This window comes from Nomascus leucogenys, chromosome X (genome assembly GCF_006542625.1).
Source record: "Nomascus leucogenys isolate Asia chromosome X, Asia_NLE_v1, whole genome shotgun sequence".
Taxonomy (NCBI): Eukaryota; Metazoa; Chordata; class Mammalia; order Primates; family Hylobatidae; genus Nomascus; species Nomascus leucogenys.
This window is the reverse complement of record NC_044406.1, coordinates 125,338,166-125,358,779: the sequence shown is the minus strand read 5'-3', so window position 1 is coordinate 125,358,779 and position 20,614 is coordinate 125,338,166. Positions and strand designations below refer to the sequence as shown.

Sequence of the window (20,614 nt, the reverse complement as noted above, 5' to 3'; positions counted from 1 at the left end):
TGATCATCAAGACTCCAGAGGTTAGCTGAGCCAGAAATTAATGTGTTCATTCATTCCTCCAAATAATTTATTTGTTTATTTATTTTATTATTTATTTATTTTTGAGGCAGGGTCTCGCTTTGTCGCCCAGGCTGGAGTGCAGTGGCACCATCTCGGCTCACTGCAGCCTCCGCCTCCTGGGTTCAAGCGATTCTTGTGCCTCAGCCTCTCAAGTAGCTGGGACTACAGGCGTGCATCACCATGTCCAGCTAAGTTCTGTATTTTTAGTAGAGATGGGGTTTGACTATGTTGCCCAGGCTTTTTTTTTTTTTTTTTTTTTTTTGATGACAGAGTCTCATTCTCGCTCTGTTGCCTATGCTGGAGTGCAGTAGCGAGATCTCGGCTGACTGCAACCGCTGCCTTCCAGGTTTAAGTGATTCTCCTGTCTCAGCCGCCCGAGTAGCTGGGATTACAGTGTGTGCCACCACACCCGGCTAATTTTTGTATTTTTAGTAGAGACAGGGTTTCGCCATGTTGGCCAGGCTGGTCTCGAACTCCTGACTTCAGGTGATGTGCCTGCCTTGGCCTCCCAAAATGCTGGGATTACAGGTGTGAACCACTGTGCCTGGCCATCCAAATAATGTATTGTCTGCCTTGTACCAGGCACTGTGTTGAGTGTTGGGAAAATTGTAAACAATACAGGTGAACAACCTGCTCCTATAGAACTCTTTGCTTATCGAGGGAGAAACTTTAATTTAAAATGTACATATATATAACTCACTATAATGAGTGTCATCAAGTAAGTATATATAGGATGACATGAGAACACATAACAAGGAACCTAATTTAGATTGGGTCAGAGAAAGCAAAGGTATGAGACTAGATGGTTATTGTAATGCGTAGAATGAAAGCTTCATTTCTGAAAAAGGTTTTCATATACTATGCCTCTAAATATATGCTTATGTATATGTGTGAGATTTGGGTTTCAAAGTGTTGGACATACTAAATATCACTTTGTATGATAATGTGGACCCATAATCAGTCATTACTATTAAGATTTTTCAAGTTTTCTTCATAACAGTGTTCTTTTTTCTTCCTCCCTTACAGTATACACTTTGGAATTTTCTCCCAAAGAATCTGTTTGAGCAGTTTAGAAGAATTGCAAATTTTTATTTTCTCATAATTTTCCTTGTACAGGTAAGAGCTCCTTAAACAGCCACTTAACTTTTAGAAACTTGATTGCTTAAACACATTTTCAATCTATTTCTAACCTTAAAATGCCATGTAATTAAAAAAAGACATTTCCAGAGCTTATTATAATATGACTTCTTAAAGTAGAAACATAACATTTAAAGATTATCATTTTATAAATTTCTAAAGTTGTGTTTTTATTAGAAAACCTGTTGAGATTTTGTTTCATTGTTACTTTCTTTGAAATTTTCATGGATATCATATCTTTGCTCATCCTAGGATGATGTGTATTGTGTACCATTAAATGAAATGGAATATATCAAAACTGAAAATAGTTCAAACTAATAGTTTTATTTTGTTACATACCAGTTTCAGCCTAATTGGAAACTTCTCACTCATCTTCCTGATTACCATTTTTGTTCTCTCTCATTCATTTACTCACTTTAAGGGTGAGAGCCTAGTTAGATCAATCTGCTTCTCTGTATTCTTTCTACTGTTTTGTGTTTTAAAATTTTAGACAGTTTAAATTGTATCTTCCATCTTTAAATCTGTAAGCTATTAAAATCTTTTCCTCGCCGTAATTACCCCTGAAAATTTTACTACATTATAGGTACTTTTTTTCTCATTTCATTTTTTAAATGAAGCAGAAAAATCCCATTGAAATTGCTCAAATGCCCTGTTGATGTTAAGTGCTTCTGTTTACTCACTTTGAAGCTTTGAGTAAATGGTACTGTAATTGAATTTAGCCTTGCTACTTAAAATCAGTCTGTGGTATAATATGGGCAAGAGCCTATTTTAATCCTGAATGATGGAAGATTTGAAAAGGAGCTCCTCTGGATCCATGGTCTTACAGATATAGAATAAACTACCTAGAGGATTCTGCTTGAAAGAATCATTCTACTTGGTGGGCAGTGCATTTCATTTCAGTTCAGCAAATGTATACCACTCATCCACCTACTATGTGCTGTGCAGTAGGACAGACAACAAAAATGGTAGCAGGTACAATGAAGATCAAGATACGGCTTTTCTACTCTTAAGGAATTTATGCTATAGCTGAGAAGACCAGTCACATAACAGTCATGTATTCACTTAATGTAGTAAAGCCATTCAAGAAGCATTAACAGAATGCTTTGGGTATACAGTGTAAGTTATCATTTTTTTTTACCCAAGAGGAATTTGAGAAGGCTTCAGAGAATAGATGCTATCTGAACAGAGCCTTTAAGGATTAGAAGGATTTACTTGGTGGAGAATGCTGAACTGGTATTTCAGGGATAGGGAAGAGATTGCCTGAAGTCACAGAGCCATGTAGAAGCCTTGCATACATGGAAGTATATATTGTATCTACAACACAGGGTGTATGGCAGAGGCAGGCCTTGTTGAGGGTTGGAGATGAGAGTCAACGAGTTGGGAGGGCACATTGAACTCAAAATCATCCTCCCTTAAATCTAGTTCTCTTTCACCATTTCCTGTCTCAGTGAATGATGACAACATTCACCTAGACATGCTAACCCGATACTTGGAAGACATCTTTAATAAGCACTTATATCTAACTCTTGGCATTTTTGCCTCCTAAATATTTATAGAACTTCTTTCCGTGCCTCCCGCTAACACTCTAGTCCAAGCCATCATCTTTCACCTAGATTACAGCAATAGCCTCCTAAATAGACTCCTTGCCTTCACTCTTGTTCCCTTCTAATTCATCTTCCACAGAGCAGTGAGAATGATCTTTTCAAAATGCAGTTCTGTTCATGTGACCTTTCCTTGCTTAAAACTTTCAAGGATTTCCTGCTATTTGTGGGATAAAGAATGAACAGCTTACTTTGGCCTAGAGGGCCCTGCACAGTCTGGCTCCTGCCTCCCTCTCCAGCCCCATCTCACACCACACTCCCTCTTGCCACTGGCTTCCTTTATTTCCTAGAGACCTGCATATACTGTTCACTGTGCCTAGAAAACTACCTTTCATCTAGTTAACTCCTATTTACCCTTCAGACCTCAGCATCTACACGCTTCTTTTACTGTCTGATTTTTCCTATAAGCTGCCAGCTACATGAAGGCAGGGACTTGTCTCCATCTTGTTTAAAGCAGTATCTCTAGAGCTTGGCTGATAATAGCACAAGCGCTGACAGAATGGTGCTCAGCAAATAGGTGGTAAGTGAATGGATATATTTCAATAAAGGGGTTAATCCAAGCTGGGATAAAAACTATGCCTGAATTTAGGACTATTTCTTAAACTAACTGCCATGTAGTTTGCTTTTGTTTTAATGAAAATTAATACTTACCCTACTACTGGAATGTGTTTTGTCTATGTTTCTGTTTGAAATGTTTGCAGCATGTAAGTGCTGCATATGAGTTAATGACAAATTTTCATTTTACTTTCAATTTAATTTTATTTACCTAGGTCACAGTAGACACACCAACTAGCCCAGTTACCAGTGGACTTCCACTTTTCTTTGTTATAACTGTTACAGCCATCAAGCAGGTAAATTTCTTATTTACACTTGCACCTGCATTTCAGTCCAGGCTTGTTGGAATTTCATTGTCAAAGGCTCTTTTTCATATTTATATACAGTGAGTAGTATCCTTTATGGATTTATTTTATTTTTGGTTCCTCTTGAAAACCTATTAAAATGATAGTCACATCCTTAATGTATTTCCTTGTTTCCTCTTCAGTATCTGTGTATGTGGGTGTAAATGTAAAAGAGCAGGTAAAAGGTACAGCCCAGTCAGGAAATAGGAGGTAGATTTTTAATGCATATTAATTGTTTCAGTGTGGTATATCTGTGTGAAAAACTCCCATTTTTGTGGATTTTTTAAAATTGTTTATGCCTGTAGCGAGAACTCAAGGGAAGAATATTTCAATTTTCTTGTTTTTTCCTTCTACTGCTTCACGGGGGGTAGTAGGTAGAGGGGGCGTTTCCTGTTTTTTGTCAGAGCTGATAGACTGCCACAGATTGTGATATGGATGTCTTTAAGTATTTTGAACATTTTGTATGCTAGTATGTTTGAAAAATTCCAGATGAAAATGGAAACAGGAAATTGGAGGTGAAAGGGTAGGTTAACAACGTTAATCATGTTTTGTGTCAGTCCACAGCATCTGACTATTTACAAACATATGTTTAGATGATACTTAACAAAGTACTTTTAAAAAGGATACCAAAGAAGCATGCAAAACAGAGGTCTTCTTAGCATTATTGAGAACAAGATTACCTTTCCTCTTGGGGTTATCTGGTCTTATATCTTGCCTACCAGGAACTATAAGAATATTTTATCAAGTGTTCAGTTGCAAAATAAAGACTTTTGGAATGTTCTTTTCCTTAGACTGATAGGATTATTTTCTTTAACATCATAAAATTGCTGGTTCCAAGAATAGCATGTGTGGTTTTCAAAGGCTTTTTTACTGATTCATTCTACTCCCAATACTGGTTCATGTTAGGACCTTTATTTTTTCACCAGCATCACAAAATGTACTCTATAAAGTGATAGCTTAGCATTGTCATAAAGAGGACAGAAGAAGAATGGATATAGTACCTGAGGGGAAAAAGTGGGGGGAGGTGATGAAGAGACTTTTCAAACAGTTGTATTTGAAAAGGTACAGACATTATTACAATGAAAAAAAAGACAAAGGTATATAAAAAAGGAGAGGAGGTCATGCTCAAACATTCATGAACATCCTTTAGATCTTTTGGCTTAAATCTACTTTAGATGAAAAGTCCAAAGTAAAAGGAGCCATTAGATCTTTCTCTGATTACTTTTAACTGGAAACGATGAATACCAATTTATATTTTCTTTTATCACCAAGTCAGTTGAAAAGTTTAGCTGTTGATCTCTAAAACTTATCATAGCTTCTCTGCCAAAACAATCCTAGCTTGCCTTTTCTATTCTCTGTGGGTGAGAAATAATTAAAATATTCCCTTGGAGATGATTACTCAAACAGTCTATTACAGTATGTACAAAAGATTATATGTAAGTGATTATGGCTATAAGAAAATACAAACCCAGGACAATCTTTTTTCAAATTAAAAAGTAGAGAGAATTAACATTAACTCAAATAAGAGTACAGTTAACATAAATCATAGCCTTTCACACATGAAGATATTAAGTCTCCAGTGCTTGTGTTTTCATTAATATTTAAAGAGTGGAGAAAACTTTTAACACAATAAAGCTATTTATCTAAGGAGTATTTTGAAAGTGTGTCTCAGATTTGCTATTAAAATGTGTAGCATTGTCTCTTTAGCATTCTGAGTTTAAATTAATGCTATAATTATAAATATTCGGTGTTGACTCATGGGAGGATATAGAAATTTATTAACAGCTTTATTTCATTATTTGAACTCAATTATATAGTTATTTTTATCTTTCAGGGATATGAGGATTGGCTGAGACACAGAGCTGACAATGAAGTCAACAAAAGCACTGTTTACATTATTGAAAATGCAAAACGAGTGAGAAAAGAAAGTGAAAAAATCAAGGTATTTTTCTTAGTCCACTCCTTTTTTAATGGTAAAAATACACCATTTTAAAGTGTATAATTTAGTGTCATTTAGTACTTCACAATGTTGTGCAACAGTTAACTCTATCTAGTTCCAGAACATTTTCATCACCCAAAAAGGAAACCCTATACCCATAAGCAGTCACTCCACATTTCTCCCTCCTCCAGGTCTTAGCAATACTAACCTTCTTTCTGTCCCTATGGATGTATGTATTTTGAATGTTTCATATTTCTTATGTGTCCTTTTTGTCTAGCTGTTTTCACTCAGAATGTTTTTGAGGTTCATCTGCATTATAGTATATAGCAGCATTTCATTCCTTTTGATGGCTGAATAACATTTCATTTTATTTATTCATCAGCTGATGGACATTTGGGTTGTTTCTACCTTTTGGGATTATGAATTGCTATGAACATTGAATTACAGTTTTTGTTTGAACATCTGTTTTTAATTCTTTGAGGTATATACCTAGGAGGAAAATTGCTGGGTCATATTGTAATTACATGTTTAACTTTTTAATGAACCACTAAACTATTTTCCATAGTGCCTGTACCATTTTACATTCCCATCAGCAACATATGAGACTTCCAAGGTAGTAGTATTTTATTTTGACAATCTCAGGCAATTGTTTATTCCAGTTAATCATTGTTTATTATTTACCCAGTAAGACCCTGTCAAATAACATTTTTGACTTGTCCATGTCAAACACTAATTTTTTGGTTCTCATTAGATTTTTTAAATTAAAAAAATATATTTTTAGAGCAGTTTTAGGTTCACAGGAAAGTTGAGTAGAAAATACAGAGTACCCATAAACCCACTGTCCCCAAACACATTTTCTCTGGCTGTCAACATCCCACACCAGAATGGTACATGTGTTACAATCAGTGAACCTATTTTGGCACACTATCACCCAAAGTCCATAGATTATATTAGGGGTCACTCTTGGTGTTATACATTCTGTGGGTTTTGTTAAATATGGGATACATATCTACATAGCCTACATTTGTATATATGTACATATGTATCCATAGTAGTATCATTCCAGGATAGTTTCACTGCCCTAAAAATCTTCTGTTCTCTTCCTGTTCATTCCTTATTCCCCCCAACCCATGGTAACCAGTGATCTTTTTGCTGTCTCTATAGTTTTGCCTTTCCTAGGATGTCACATATTTAGAATCATACAGCCTTTTCAGATTGGCTTCTTTCACTTAGTAATATGCTTTCAAGTTTCTTCCATGTCTTTCCGTGGCTTGATAGCTCATTTGTTTCTAGTGATGAATAATATTTCATTTTCTGGATATACCATAGTTTATCCATTCACCTACTGAAGGGCATTTTAGTTACCTCTGAGTTTTGGCAATTATGAGTAAAACTGCTATAAACATTTGTGTGCAGGTTTTTATATGGACATACATTTTTAATTCATTTGAATAAATACAAAGAAGTGCTGAATTGTATGGTAAGAGTATGTTTTGTTTTGTAAGAAACTGCCAAACTATCTTCCAAAGTAGCTGTATCATTTTGCATTCTCATCAACAATGAATGGGAGTTCTTGTTGCTCTACATCCTCACTGGGTTTTGATGTTCTCAGTGCTTTGTATGTTGGCTGTTTTAACAGGTGTGTAGTACTATCTCACTTTTGTCTTAATTAGCATTTCACTGATAACATGATATGGACTTTCTTTTCATATGGTTCTTTGTCATCTGTATATCTTCGTTGGTGAGATGCTGCTTAGTTTTTGCCCATTTTTAAAGCAGGTTGTTTTCTTATTGAATTTTAAGAATTCTCCATATGCCCAACAATAGTTAAATTTCCTTGAATCTTCTTATAGTAATGATGGGAGGAAGACTACAGAGTGGGAGGGTCACCAGTGTTTGACATAGAATGTCTTCCTTTTTCTACTTTTTCTTTTCTCTGTTCTCTACATCCTGGTCAAGGGGGAACTTGTGCTGAACTAGGTTAGGTTAAGATCTGAAGTTTTCGAAACAACTGTAGAAACTCAGCATTATTGATCAGCGTAAGAACCAAAGGCAGACTGAGTACAGTGGCTCACGCCTGTAATCCCAGCACTCTGGGAGGCCAAGTTGGGTGGATCGCTTGAGTCCAGGAGTTGGAATCCATCCTGGGCAACATGGCAAAACCCGGTCTCTCCAAAAAAATTAGCCAAGCAGTCCCAGCTACTTGGGAGGCTGAGGTGGGAGGATCACCTGAGCCCAAAAAGTTGAGGCTGCGGTGAGCCGAGATCGAGCCACTGCACTCCAGCCTGGGTGACAGAGTGAGACCCTGTCTCAAAAAAAAAAAAAAAAAAAACAAAAACAAACCAACAACAACAAACAAAGGCTGCCTAAATGATTCATAGCATCCAATCTGTTGTTCCCAGTACACTACGTAAAATTGCAAAGCAGGCAAAGGCCTCCTGCGTCTCTCCCTTTCTTTCATTTCCTCTTTCTGATTTTGTTGACATTCCACCCCACCCCCCTTTACAAAGGCCCCCATTTTTCACTTTCCCTCCACCAAGCTTCTCTTCCTTGAGGCTGAACTCAACCAGGTATAATCTTGATTAAATAAATATGAAGCTATTGTGATTAAATTATTGTGTGAGATGCTATTTGATGTAGCTGTTTCTGGAGTGTAAGTGTGTGGGGAGTGATGCTTATTAGCCAGCAGTCTCTAAATAGCAGATTGCTTGGCTGGGAAGTAGGGGGAAAGAGTTTGTTAAGACTCCTTTTGAGCCAAGAGAGAGACTTGGTCTGCATCCTTAGTGTGGTGGGGAGTCTTTGAAGTGTTAAAGCTGGAGAGTGACTTGATGATTTTTAAAAATAAAACTGAAGAGAGGCAAAATGAAAGCATGAATGTGCAATCAGAGAGATATAGCTTGGGCAAAAAATGATAAGGGCTTATATTAGGATGATAGTAGTATTGATAATAATAAAAATAGTAGTCAACATTTATATAGTATGTAATATATGCCAGGCAGTCTTTTTTTACATTCTATTAACTCATTTAACCCTCAACAACAGCCGTATGAAGTAGGTATTTTTATTATCCTCTCTTTACAAATGATGAAGCCGAGGCATAAGGAGGTTAAGGAACTTGCCCACTACTAGTAAGTTGGGAAGCTGGGATTTGAATTAAAGCAAGCCTAGGTGTAGAGTCCATGCTCTTAACCACAACTCTCTACTACCTGTTTAGATTTTAAGGGAAATGGATATATTCAGGATATTTTTTGGAGGTAGAATCATCAGGATTTAGTGATTTATTGGATGTAGTGGGTGAGAGAAACAGAAAAAAAAATAATTAAGATAGCCTTCCTGGTTTTGGCCTGAGCAACTGAGGGAATTACATAGTGCTATTAAAGAAAATGCTAGTGCTTTTAAATAAGATGGGAAAGCCTAGGAGAAAAACAGATTTAGGGACAGAGGTGGGAGTGAAGAGAAATCAGGAATTCACTTTTGGCTATGTTAAGTTTGAGAAACCTATTAGACATACAGTTGGAGTTGTCAATCCTGGAGCTCAGAGGAGGTGTTTTAAATAGAAGTTGAAATTTGGATGTCATCAGTCTATACATACCATATGATGCCATGAGACGGGATGGAATTTCATACAGCATAGAGAATGAGACTTAGAACTTGAGGAATTCCAATGTGAAGACACTATTATTTTTAATGGAAGGAGTATTTTTTGGCGTCAGAAATATCAGAAACTAGATATAGTAAGACACCTCTCAATCATATGTCATGCTTTAGTGCCAAATAGAAATAAAAGTTATACTCTAGTACTTCAACCAATGAATCAACCAAAATGTATTGAAATATTGTGCTGAGTTACAGAAGGGTTACAAAGAATGAAAGAGATGGTTCATGCTCTCAAGAAGTTTTATAGTTTAGCTTAGTAGTCATGCCACATAATGCTAAAAGAATAAAAATACAAGACTGTAAGAACCCAGTGAGTGCTTCTGAAAAAAAAATACTCTGAATTTAGAGAACGGGGATGAAAACAGTTTTCTCACATGAGATGGGCATGAAATAGATTGTAAAATTCAGAGAGGCAGAGTGTGAAAACATGGATTGGGGCAGAGAATGAGGAACAATGCTAAGAGGTAAGAAGAAGCTCCTTGGGTGAAAATGAGATGTTAGGTTAGATTTAGTAAAAGGAGTTGATTTGAACATCTTTTCTAATATAAATGTTTAATGCTATAAATTTTCCTCCAAGTGTTGCTTTAGCAACAGCCTACAAATTTGGATATATTATGTTTACATTTTCATTTAGTTTAATATTTTCTGATTTCTCTTTAATTCTTCCTCGATTCATGGGTTATTTAGAAGTTTGTTATGTAATTTCTAAATATTTGGGAATTTTCTAGTTATTACTTTTTTTTTTGAGATGGAGTTTCGCTCGTCACCCAGGCTGGAGTGCAATGCCGCAATCTTGGCTCACTGCAACCTCCACCTCCCGGGTTCAAGCGATTCTTCTGCTTCAGCCTCCCAAGTATCTGGGATTACAGGCATGCACCACCATGCCTAATTTTGTATTTTTAGTAGAGATGAGGTTTTACGATGTTGGTCAGGCCGGTGTCGAACTCCCCAGGTGATCCATCCACTCTGGCCTCCCAAAGTGGTGGGATTACAGGTGTGAGCCACCGTGCCCGGCCTAGATACCTTTTTGTTATTGGTTTCTAATTTAATTCCATTGTGTTCAGAGAGCATATTTTCATTTTCTCATTCAGACCCTTTGTGTTATTGTTGTCATACGTTTTACTTTTACATTTTATAAAGCCCACAATATGTTACTATTTTTGCCTGTGAGTTGTCTTTTTTGGTAATAAAATATATAAAATAAACTTTACCATTTAACTTTTTTTTTTTTGAGACGGAGTTCGCTCTTGTTGCCCAGGCTGGAGCACAATGGCGCGATCTTGGCTCACCGCAACGTCCATCTACTGGGTTCAAGCGATTCTCCTGCCTCAGCCTCCCAAGTAGCTGGGATTACAGGCATGCGCCACCATGCCTGGCTAATTTTTTTGTATTTTTAGTAGAGACGGGGTTTCTCCATGTTGGTTAGGCTGGTCTCGAACTTCTGAATTCAGGTGATCCGCCCGCTTCAGCCTCCCAAAGTGCTGGGATTAGAGGTGTGAGCCACTGCGCCAGGCCCCATTTAACCATTTTTTTTTTTTTTTTTTTTTTTTTGAGATGGAGTCTTGCTCTGTCACCCAGGCTGGAGTGCAGTGGCGCAATCTCGGCTCACTGCAAGCTCTGCCTCCCAGGTTCACACCATTCTCCTGCCTCAGCCTCTCCGAGTAGCTGGGACTATAGGCACCCACCACCACGCCCGGCTAATTTTTTTGTATTTTTAGTAAAAACGGGGTTTCACCGTGGTCTCAATCTCCTGACCTCGTGATCCGCCTGCCTCGGCCTCCCAAAGTGCTGGGATTACAGGCGTGAGCCACCGCGCCCGGTCATTTAACCATTTTTAAGTAACCATTTTTAAGTGTACAATTTATTTATAGTAAGTACATTCACAGTGTTGTACAACCATCACCGCTATCCATTTCCAGAACTTTTCCATTATCCCAAACAAAGCTCTATTCATTAAACAGTAACTTCCCATTTCCCCCTTCCTCAGCCCCTTGTGGCCTCTATTCTATTAATACTTTTTGTCTCTATGAATTTGCCTATCCTCAATACTTTATGTAAGTGGAGTTATACAATACTTGTCCATTTATGTCTGGCTTCTTTCACTTAGCATAATGTTTTCAAGGTTGATCCATGTTATAGCATGTATCAGAAATTCCTTCCTTCTTAAAAGTGAATAATATTCCATTTTATGTATGTAACAGTTTGTTGATCCATTTATATGTTGATGGACATTTGAGTTATTTCTGACTTTTGACTATTTTGATTAATGCTGCTGTGAACATTGGTATATAAGTATCTGTTTGAGTTTTTGCCTTTGATTCTTTTGAGTATATAACTTAGAGCACAATTACTAGGTTGTAATTATCTTTTTAAAACCTTTTTTTTTTTTTTTTTTTTTTTTTTTTTTAAGACAGAGTCTCACTCTGTCACCCAGGCTGGAGTACAGTGGCACGATCTTGGCTCACTGCAGCCTCTGCCTCCTGAGTTCAAGTGATTCTTCTGCTGCAGCCTCCTGAGTAGCTGGGATTACAGGCATGAGGCACCACACCTGGCTAATTTTTGTATTTTTAGCAGAGACGGGGTTTTGCCATGTTGGGCAGGCTGGCCTCGAACCCCTGACCTCAGGTCATCTGCCTGCCTCAGCCTCCCAAAGTGCTAGTAGGAGTACGGGCGGGAGCCACCATGCCTAGCCTAAAACTGTTTTTAAAAGATTAACAGTAAGCACTATATTTTATATTTACCCCCATTTTTATCATTTCCCTATGTAGATTTAAATTTTCATATAGTATCTTATTTTTTATCCATGAAGAACTTCCTGTAGTATTTTATAGTGTAAATCTGCTGGAAGTGAATGTTCCTATGGAAAAGTTTTTATCTCACCTTCAATTACCAAAATTATTTTTCTGGCTATATAGAATTATGGGTTGGAGGGTTTTTTTTTCTTTCAGTACTTTAAAGATATTACTCCATTGTCTTCTGATATGCATAGTTTCTAATGAGTCTGTTTCATTTCTATTCTCATTCTTGTGTATATAATATTTCTTTGATGCCTTCACATTTTTCTATTTTCAGTTTTCAGCAGTTTGACTATGATAAACCTACATTTTTTTCATTGTAGTTATCCTTCTCGAAGTTCTCTTGGATCTGTCGTTTGTTGGCTTTGATTAACTTTGGATAATTCTTGGTCATTATCTTTTTGAAATATTTTTTCAGCCTCATTCTCTCTATTCTTCTGGTACTCCAATTACATGACTATTATACTGTTTGATATTTTCTCCCTTGAGTAATTTGTTGTTTTTAAAATACACTCCTTTTTCTCCTGTTTATATATCACTTCGGATAATTTTAGTTGCTCTGTCTTCAGAATTAGTGATTATTTCCTTTGTTGTACCCAGTCCACTAGTTGAAGGAAATCTTCATCTCTGATAACATGTTTTTCATTTCTAACTTTACATTTTCATTTTTTTATAGTGTCCCTCTGCCAGCATTCTTCATCCACTGTTACGTGTTGTCTACCTTTTCCACTAAATACTGTACCATTTAATATCTTTTTTTTTTTTTTTTTAAGAGACAGGGTCTTACTCTGTTGCCCAGGCTGGAGTACAGTGGCGCAGTCATAGCTTACTGCAGCCTTGAACTCCTGGGCTCAGGCAGTCCTCCCACCTCTATCTCCAGAGTAGCTGAGTCTATAGGTGTGCAACTACACTTGGCTAATTGTTATTATCATTTTTTGTAGAGATGGGGTTCTGTTAAGTTGCTGAGGCTGGTCTCAAACTCCTGGCCTTATGTGATCCTCCCACCTTGGCCTCCCAGAGTGCTGGTAATATAGATGTGAGCCACCACACCCCACCCATTTAACGTCTTAATCATAGCTATTTTTAAGTCCCTGTTTCATAATTACGAAATCTGGACATTTTGGGTCTGGTTTCATGGACTGCTTTATCTTTCAATGATGGCTCATTTTTTGCTTGTGTTTTTCTGCATCTCATTTTTTAATTGAATTTTGGGCATTGTATGTAAAAGAATGGTATTCACTGAGGTCAGTGGTATATGTGTTCTGAAATGGGCCTGGCTTCTTCTGTCAGGCCACTAGTGTTGGGAGTTGAGTCAATCTAGTCAAGAGTTGGGCTGGCTTTGGTTTTTGATGTTTTTAATGTGTCACTTAACTTCAAATTCCTTAAGTGGTAGAATGCCGTTACCTTGAGCTTTGTGTGGGGCCTGGTGTGCTGGAGAGTTTTTTATGGTGTTCCTGTTCTACTATCTGCTTTCAGCACATCCTGTACTCCCGAGTCCCAGAGGTTGCCCCTCCCCGCCCCGCGTTCCCTTGCCGTTTCTCCAGTGATAGACTGCTATTTCTTGTTTGTTACTCAGTGTAAGGCTTTTGGCGGGAACAGAATGGTTTCTTGGTTTTCTCGTTCCAATCACAATATTAAGCAGGCTATATGCACCAAAGCCTCAGGGTAAGACTTTCTCAATATTCCCCCCCCCCATAGTAACTGAACTTCTACCTTGTATCAGCACCAGGTTATTGGTATGAATAGGTTTCCTGTCCCATTCCTTGTAGCAGGTCCCATCCCCTGCAGCAGGTCACTTTTGTTTCTACCTCTCCTCTAACAGTAGTGATGTTTCCCTGAGACTGTGCCAGGGAAGGTTTCCTGCCTTTCTCCTAGATGCAGATGACGTTTGCTTAATATGAGAAAGGGGTCCATGATTCTGGCATGGTTTTTTTGTGCCTATCTCTTCACAGCAGTTACCACCTGTATGCCTGTGCCAGTGAGAAAGGTTCTTTTAGGTCTCCTGCCTGTATGCTTTCTCATGAACACTCAGTAGAAGCCTCTAGAGAAGAGCTGGTGAATGGTTGTGGTCTCTTCTTGTCTCTCAGGCTTGTAGAGATTCTGAACTGTCATACTAGCTCACACCCAGTCTTTAAGAATTGGTTAAAAATCTAGTTGTTTTCTTCTTACCCACTTTCATGGTAGCCATCTCTTCCTTCTATGCTTGGTCAGTTATGAAACAGTTCATCTGTCCTGTCTCTCCTCAGAAACACTTGTTACCCTTTGAAATTCAGTTCACTTGGTTGCTTTGCAACCTCAGCTCTCTGATGGACTAAAAAATACATATTTGTTTTTAGATTATCCATTTTTTCCTAATGTTTGTAATGGGAGGTGGTGATGTTCTCTTGTGGCTTTTAAAATGGTAAATAGACCTCTAGAGTTCATTGTCTAACTAGATCATGTTATTCCCTGTCTTTAAAAGTCCTGTACCTATCCTTTTACCTTTAGAGTGAGGCCTAAATCCCTTACGCTGGCCTGCCAAGCCCTTTGTGATCTGACTCATACCCATCTTGTCAGTTTGAGCTTGCACTGCAGATGTAGGGGCCTTTATATTTCATATCTGACTACATCCTAACTGTTGAAAAAAATGCTGTCTTTGTGTGTTTTATTTATCAGTGCCTGAGAGTCATCTTCCAGCCTCTAATGGGTAGTTCCTTCTTGTAAGATGTGTTAGGATTCTGTTTGTTATCTCCCTTCTGCATATTTAAGCATAAATTGTGGTTTTATGTAAGCAACATAAGTGTTTATGTAAGTGAGGAAGGAACAATCCAACAAAATAAAATATTATTTACAAGTTAGTTCAATTATTGATGCTGTTGATCTTGGCTAGTGATTAAGATTGGCAAAGAAAATAAAATTGTTCCTGAATAGATCTTGAAATCCTCATCTGCCAAATCATATTGCAAATAGAAGTCAGGTGTTGCATGTATTACCTAGCATTTCACAGTCAGTGTGTCTAGGTCAGTGTGCCAGATATTGATTCCCTTCTAAAGTGGGTTATCTTCTGCATCCAGCAGCCTCTTCCCTTTACCTGAAGGTGCTGTACAAAAGTATTATTTATAATTTTCAATATGTACCATGGTGTGAAAATCTGGGGAAGCACCAGACTGGAGGATTTCTTTTATCTTTCCAAAAAAAATGTTATGACTCTTCATAAATTGGGAGTAAAGTAGTTGCAGGATGTTAGTAATAATTATAATTAACACCTTTGAAGTGGTTAATATGTGCCAGGCACTTTGCTCAGTACTTTTCTTGTATCATCATTTCATGCTCACATTAATTCTCTGAGGTAGTTGCAGTCATCTGAGACACTTATTTAAGGTCATATAGTTAAGTGGCAGAGCTGGGACAAGAAGTCAGGTTAAAGAGTCCAAACTTTTAATGGTTGTGATTTACTTAACCCTACATTATTAAATTATTCATGATTTCTTCTCTCAGGTTTTTCCTCTCCTTGAGCTTTGGGTACTTGCTGATAAGAAATTGTTTCTCATTGCTATATTAAGTGATTCTCCTGACAGCAGATGAATTCATAGAAAGTGACCTATAGAAAAAAAATTCAAATATTTTGGGAAAAATCAATGCCTCTCTAATTAACTGGGATTTTCTGAGCACTGAAGAAGGACCTGGCACCCAACAACACAGTTGTTATTACATGGCAGGCAAAGTATGTTGAAATATGCATGGTACAGAGTGGGAGTGTGGCTGTTCAGTGTTCATGAAGTGCACAATTTGTGACATGTAGATTTTCTTGATTCATTCATGAAGTAATAATGTCATTGTCTTATCAAACATTTGTGCAAGAAATATCAGAGAGCAAGCGGGTGTCAGAATAATTTATTAAAGGTAAAGGTCAGTGCTAAGGTAATCTGAAAGCATCCTAAGTCCTTCTGACCTTAAAGAGGATTCTGAATATTGAGTAATATTCTTTCATCACCTTTCACGTGATGTAGGATGCTGAGATACTCTCAAAGCCCCAGAGCTAATCTCTTGCTAATGTTTTGACTTTTGTATGAGTAAATGAATGCTTTGTTTGGAATTTAAAATATTTATATTTATTTCTCAATTCTAGGTTGGTGATGTAGTAGAAGTACAGGCAGATGAAACCTTTCCCTGTGATCTTATTCTTCTATCATCTTGCACCACTGATGGAACCTGTTATGTCACTACAGCCAGTCTTGATGGGGAATCCAATTGCAAGGTAACAGACTAAACCTTGCCTAAACATTTTGATCTCAGGATAGTTAATCATACAATACTGCCTCCCACCACCCTCTAATCTTTTCTTTTTTCTTATTTTTATTTTTTCTTAGGTTTTATATTTGAAAACAGCTGTTATATAATTGTTTTTTAACTTCTAAGCAAACACTCATCTTTGGGTAAAAAGGTGGTAATTACATGTGGAAAAACTGAGCCCCAAGTAAAAGCTACCACAATTTTTATAGCAGTGCTTGAATTTAATATTGACACAGCCTTTTTAATATTTAGACTCTTTAAAATGGGAGTAATCATAGGCTTAATCTGTGTAACTATACAAATAACTTCATGTATGCTAACCTTACAATTTGATCTATTTTTTTCTAAAATGTTGTATATTTTCATTAAAAATGTGTATTCTTGGGATGTAAGAAACCCAACCTGGAATAATTTGATTGCTATTTAAAAATAATACTTAGGGCTGGGTGCGGTGGCTCACGCCTGTAATCCTAGCACTTTGGGAGGCTGAGGCAGACGGATCATTTGAGTTCAGCAGTTCAAAACCAGCCTGGCCAACGTGGTGAAACCCTGTCTCTACTAAAAATACAAAAAAATTAGCCAGGCGTGGCGGTGGGCGCCTGTAATTCCAGCTGCTCGGGAGGCTGAGGCAATAGAATTGCCTGAGCCCGGGAGGTGGAGGTTGCGGTGAGCCAAGATCATGCCACTGCACTCCAGCCTAGGTGACAGGGCAAGACTCCATCTAAAAAAAAAAAAAAAAATAGGGTGTAGTTTGGAAAATGTTTGCTTTATAAGTAGGTTATAAAGCAACATTTTATGTACATATAACAAATTATAACTCATTTATAATTACAAGTGACTTAAAGTAAATTTGGTCAAATGGGCGTAACTTATTTCCCTCATGCACTTTCTGGCACAGTCGGTCTTCTTGGCCATGGTCCAGAGCTCCACAGGGCATGAAGATGTATCCTCTCTATGCTGCCTTTAAGGAGGGTTACTCATGTGGCTCACCTCTGGGTATGTCCTTGGAGGGCTCCTCTGTTTGTTTATTCCATCTGGAGTTGAAGACTAGGACTCAGTATGTAAAAAAGAACCTTTACCTGTTGGATGACTAATTCTGTATTTCAAAAGCATGGTAATGACCTGCTTTTAACCTGTTCAAAAACAGTTATAATTTAGGGAATGTCAAGATATAAATCAAGAAATCTACATAAAGATTTCCTGATAGTGAAAAAGTTGTTTGGAGTAAGAAAACTTTCAGATAGTTTCTTTTTTCAGTTAAGTTGTTCTGATCAAATCAGCTAAAAGTACAGAGGTTTTCAAAATCAGGAGATAGTTTTAAGTATAGTTCAGACATTGCCATAATATTCCCCCAAGATGACGACAACAGCTTTCCCTTCTGCCTAAGTGGTGCGCTCTTTGTGTCTGCTTCAGCCCTTGTTTAATGATTTATAAATGGGTTCATTGGCGCCTGCCTTGAGTTCTGGATGAATCAAGTACATAATATACACTAGTAGAATATTCTAATTATCTGACTAATGCAAGCCACGTCATCTCCCTGCCCCTTGTACAAAATGTATCCATATTGGACATTTTCAAGATCATTAATTAAGCTATTTGTATAATGGAACTATTAATGATTTTTTTCTTGCTGTTGGCAAAATTTTAGCATTTTTATGACCAAAAAGGTTATGTTCAATTCATATGTGTATATCTCCATTGCCATACACTATAGTGTGCAAAATAATAAGTCTCAGTTCTGTAAATAGGAAAAAAAAATATATGAACTTTTTCATGTGGTTTTAGTTAATTATATGCATGTTGTGAATAGAATTCTCTCAGCTGCCCATGTCAAGAAGAGCTTTTAGGTTTTTAATTGTCTTTGAAACCCTCCTTGCAGTAGGTTATCTTTCTAATTATTTGTAATATATTTTCATAATAATACCATAAAACTTATTAGTGGGAAATGTTAATATTTGTTTATTCTGCCAAAGCCTCTTACTAAAACATACTAAATTTGTTCCTGAAATCAGTTGGGTGTGTGATTATGAAAAGAAACAGTTTTTTGGGTTTTCACTTTTTCTTCTGCTTTCAACTAGACACATTATGCAGTACGTGATACCATTGCACTGTGTACAGCAGAATCCATCGATACCCTCCGAGCAGCAATTGAATGTGAACAGCCTCAACCTGACCTCTACAAGTAAGAATCACCTGGTTTCATTTTACTTCTGTTTGTTGGCTCTGCTTCTCTTTGCTAATAGTATTGCAAAAGAAACACCCACCACTTAACCAGCCTACTCTCATTTGTGTTTTTATGGGCGATTCCTTCCTTCTGGCAGAAAAATGAATCAAATCAGCCTTGTTCACTATCAGCCCAGAATAAATCATTGTGGGCCCAGGTAGCTTATGATTTTTCTTTTATTTTTATGATTTGTAAGCATGGCCATATATCAAAATTTTAGATTATGTTACCCTGTAAGGCTGATCTATCAGACTGATGCAGTAACCAGTTAATTAAATAAAAAACAAATCCTTTTACATGCCATCTAACATTAAAGAGAGAAGGGGGATATCCTCTTCATGCAATTAGTAGGCTCTATTCTTTCTTAGAATGATCACGATGCACTAAGGATTGCAAATAGGCTATTTCTTGTCCACAGTAAACAGTTAAGGGATGAGTAAAATGGTGTAATTTCCTCTATTTTACTATACTTAGGCTCTCTGGAGTAGGTTTGCTGATTATTAGTCATTGTGGGTTGTCAAAAATTTGGCGTTTGATATCAAGACTGGTTAGTTTGGTTGATTAGAGCATAGTACTAATGAGGGTAGCGTAACAGGTTTTATCCCCACAAGGGCTAGTTAATTTTATCCTATTCTACCGTTGCAGATGGCATCCATTACCCATCTTGTTAATGCACGCTGTTAGTCATAATGAGTGACCAAGTGGTTGGATGTGGTTTACACTAACAACTAGTAGTGGAAAAACAAAGTATTCATTCTACTTCAAGAACAATGACCTCCCTCCTTCTCATCATTTTTTCTTTCCTCTTTCCCTTCCTCTTCCGTATCCACCTTGATGATAGGAACTAGGGCCAAAAAGTGTAACAGTTATTCTCTACCTTCAAGGGACTCACTGTGAGCAAAAGAGAAGTAATAAAGCTAAGCTTATACAAGGTGATAATAGAGGTGAGTGTAAGGTCTATGGAATCACAGAAAAGGGAGTAACTTATTCTGCCTGAACTAGAGAACAATATCTATACCCTTGCATATTTATAGGGAAACGCCCACATTTTTCAGTTGCTGTAAGTATGAAGGAGAATGATAGGACAGGGAAGGTTATTCCTTATTTCCTTAGACGATTGAATTCCTTGCTCTGTGACTTCGGAATACCTTCTACTTCTATCACTCTAGTGGTAAGCACTTGCATCGTAATTGCCTATTTACTTGTCTTTTATAGGGCAAGGAACATTTCTTTTTTGCTTATTAGTACATCTTCAGCACTTAGTATAGCACTGGCACAATTAATACACGATGAATGAATGAGCAAACCTTCATATTTTATGTATGTGAGTAATGGAATGTATTTCTATTTTCTGGGGAAAATGCTGTTTACAATGCAGATTATAAAACACTCATGTTAACGAGGGATTAGGTATTTTTACCTTATTTTGCAGAAATACAGGTTACCATACACCTATTAAGTGATTGGGTCAAGCTTAGTATTGAGATCAACTACAAGTCACAGGCTGGACATTTCCAAGATGGCATTCAAGTGTTCACTGTCTAAGACTAGTACTATGGTTTAAAGAGTTTCAGGACCGGCAGCAGCAGCATTACTGGGGAACCTGAATCAGAAGCTCAGGGATGGGACCTAGAAATCTGTGGTTTAATAAGCGCTCCAGTGATTCTGATGCACACTCAAGTGTATGAACTACTGAACTAGTGGTTTTGAAAATTGTATTTTAGCACCAGAAACCTTTCTTCACATGATCCAAGATAGAAGTTACATTATTTATATAACCTTATAAAAGAGAGAGGTGTTGTATGCATGCATGATATTAAACAGGACTTGAAAATCAATTGAGAACCTTTGTTTCTGCTCCTATAATCCCATCATGTTATTTAAAAATTATATGAAAATGTTATACACCTTATCAATTCAACATAACTTTTTTTTTCCCCAGAAATATAATAGGCTTTTGTAGTCATTCACAGTTTTATCTATCTCTGTTTTATTATTTGTATTTTCATTCATTCTCATATTTCTGGTAC

The 20,614-nt window shown here is 37.1% G+C and overlaps 1 protein-coding gene across 4 annotated transcripts in view; it reads left to right on the top strand.

The window, feature by feature from the left end:
- ATP11C (ATPase phospholipid transporting 11C) overlaps nt 1–20,614 on the top strand; it is a 207,992-nt gene that overhangs the window by 113,437 nt on the left and 73,941 nt on the right. For all 4 annotated transcript variants that reach the window (XM_003272595.4, XM_030807339.1, XM_003272596.4 and 1 more), the window contains exons 3-7: nt 1,087–1,176; nt 3,569–3,649; nt 5,532–5,639; nt 16,197–16,325; nt 18,439–18,542. In XM_003272595.4, the coding sequence (XP_003272643.3) occupies nt 1,087–1,176; nt 3,569–3,649; nt 5,532–5,639; nt 16,197–16,325; nt 18,439–18,542 (512 nt within the window). The remainder of the gene's footprint in view (nt 1–1,086; nt 1,177–3,568; nt 3,650–5,531; nt 5,640–16,196; nt 16,326–18,438; nt 18,543–20,614) is intronic.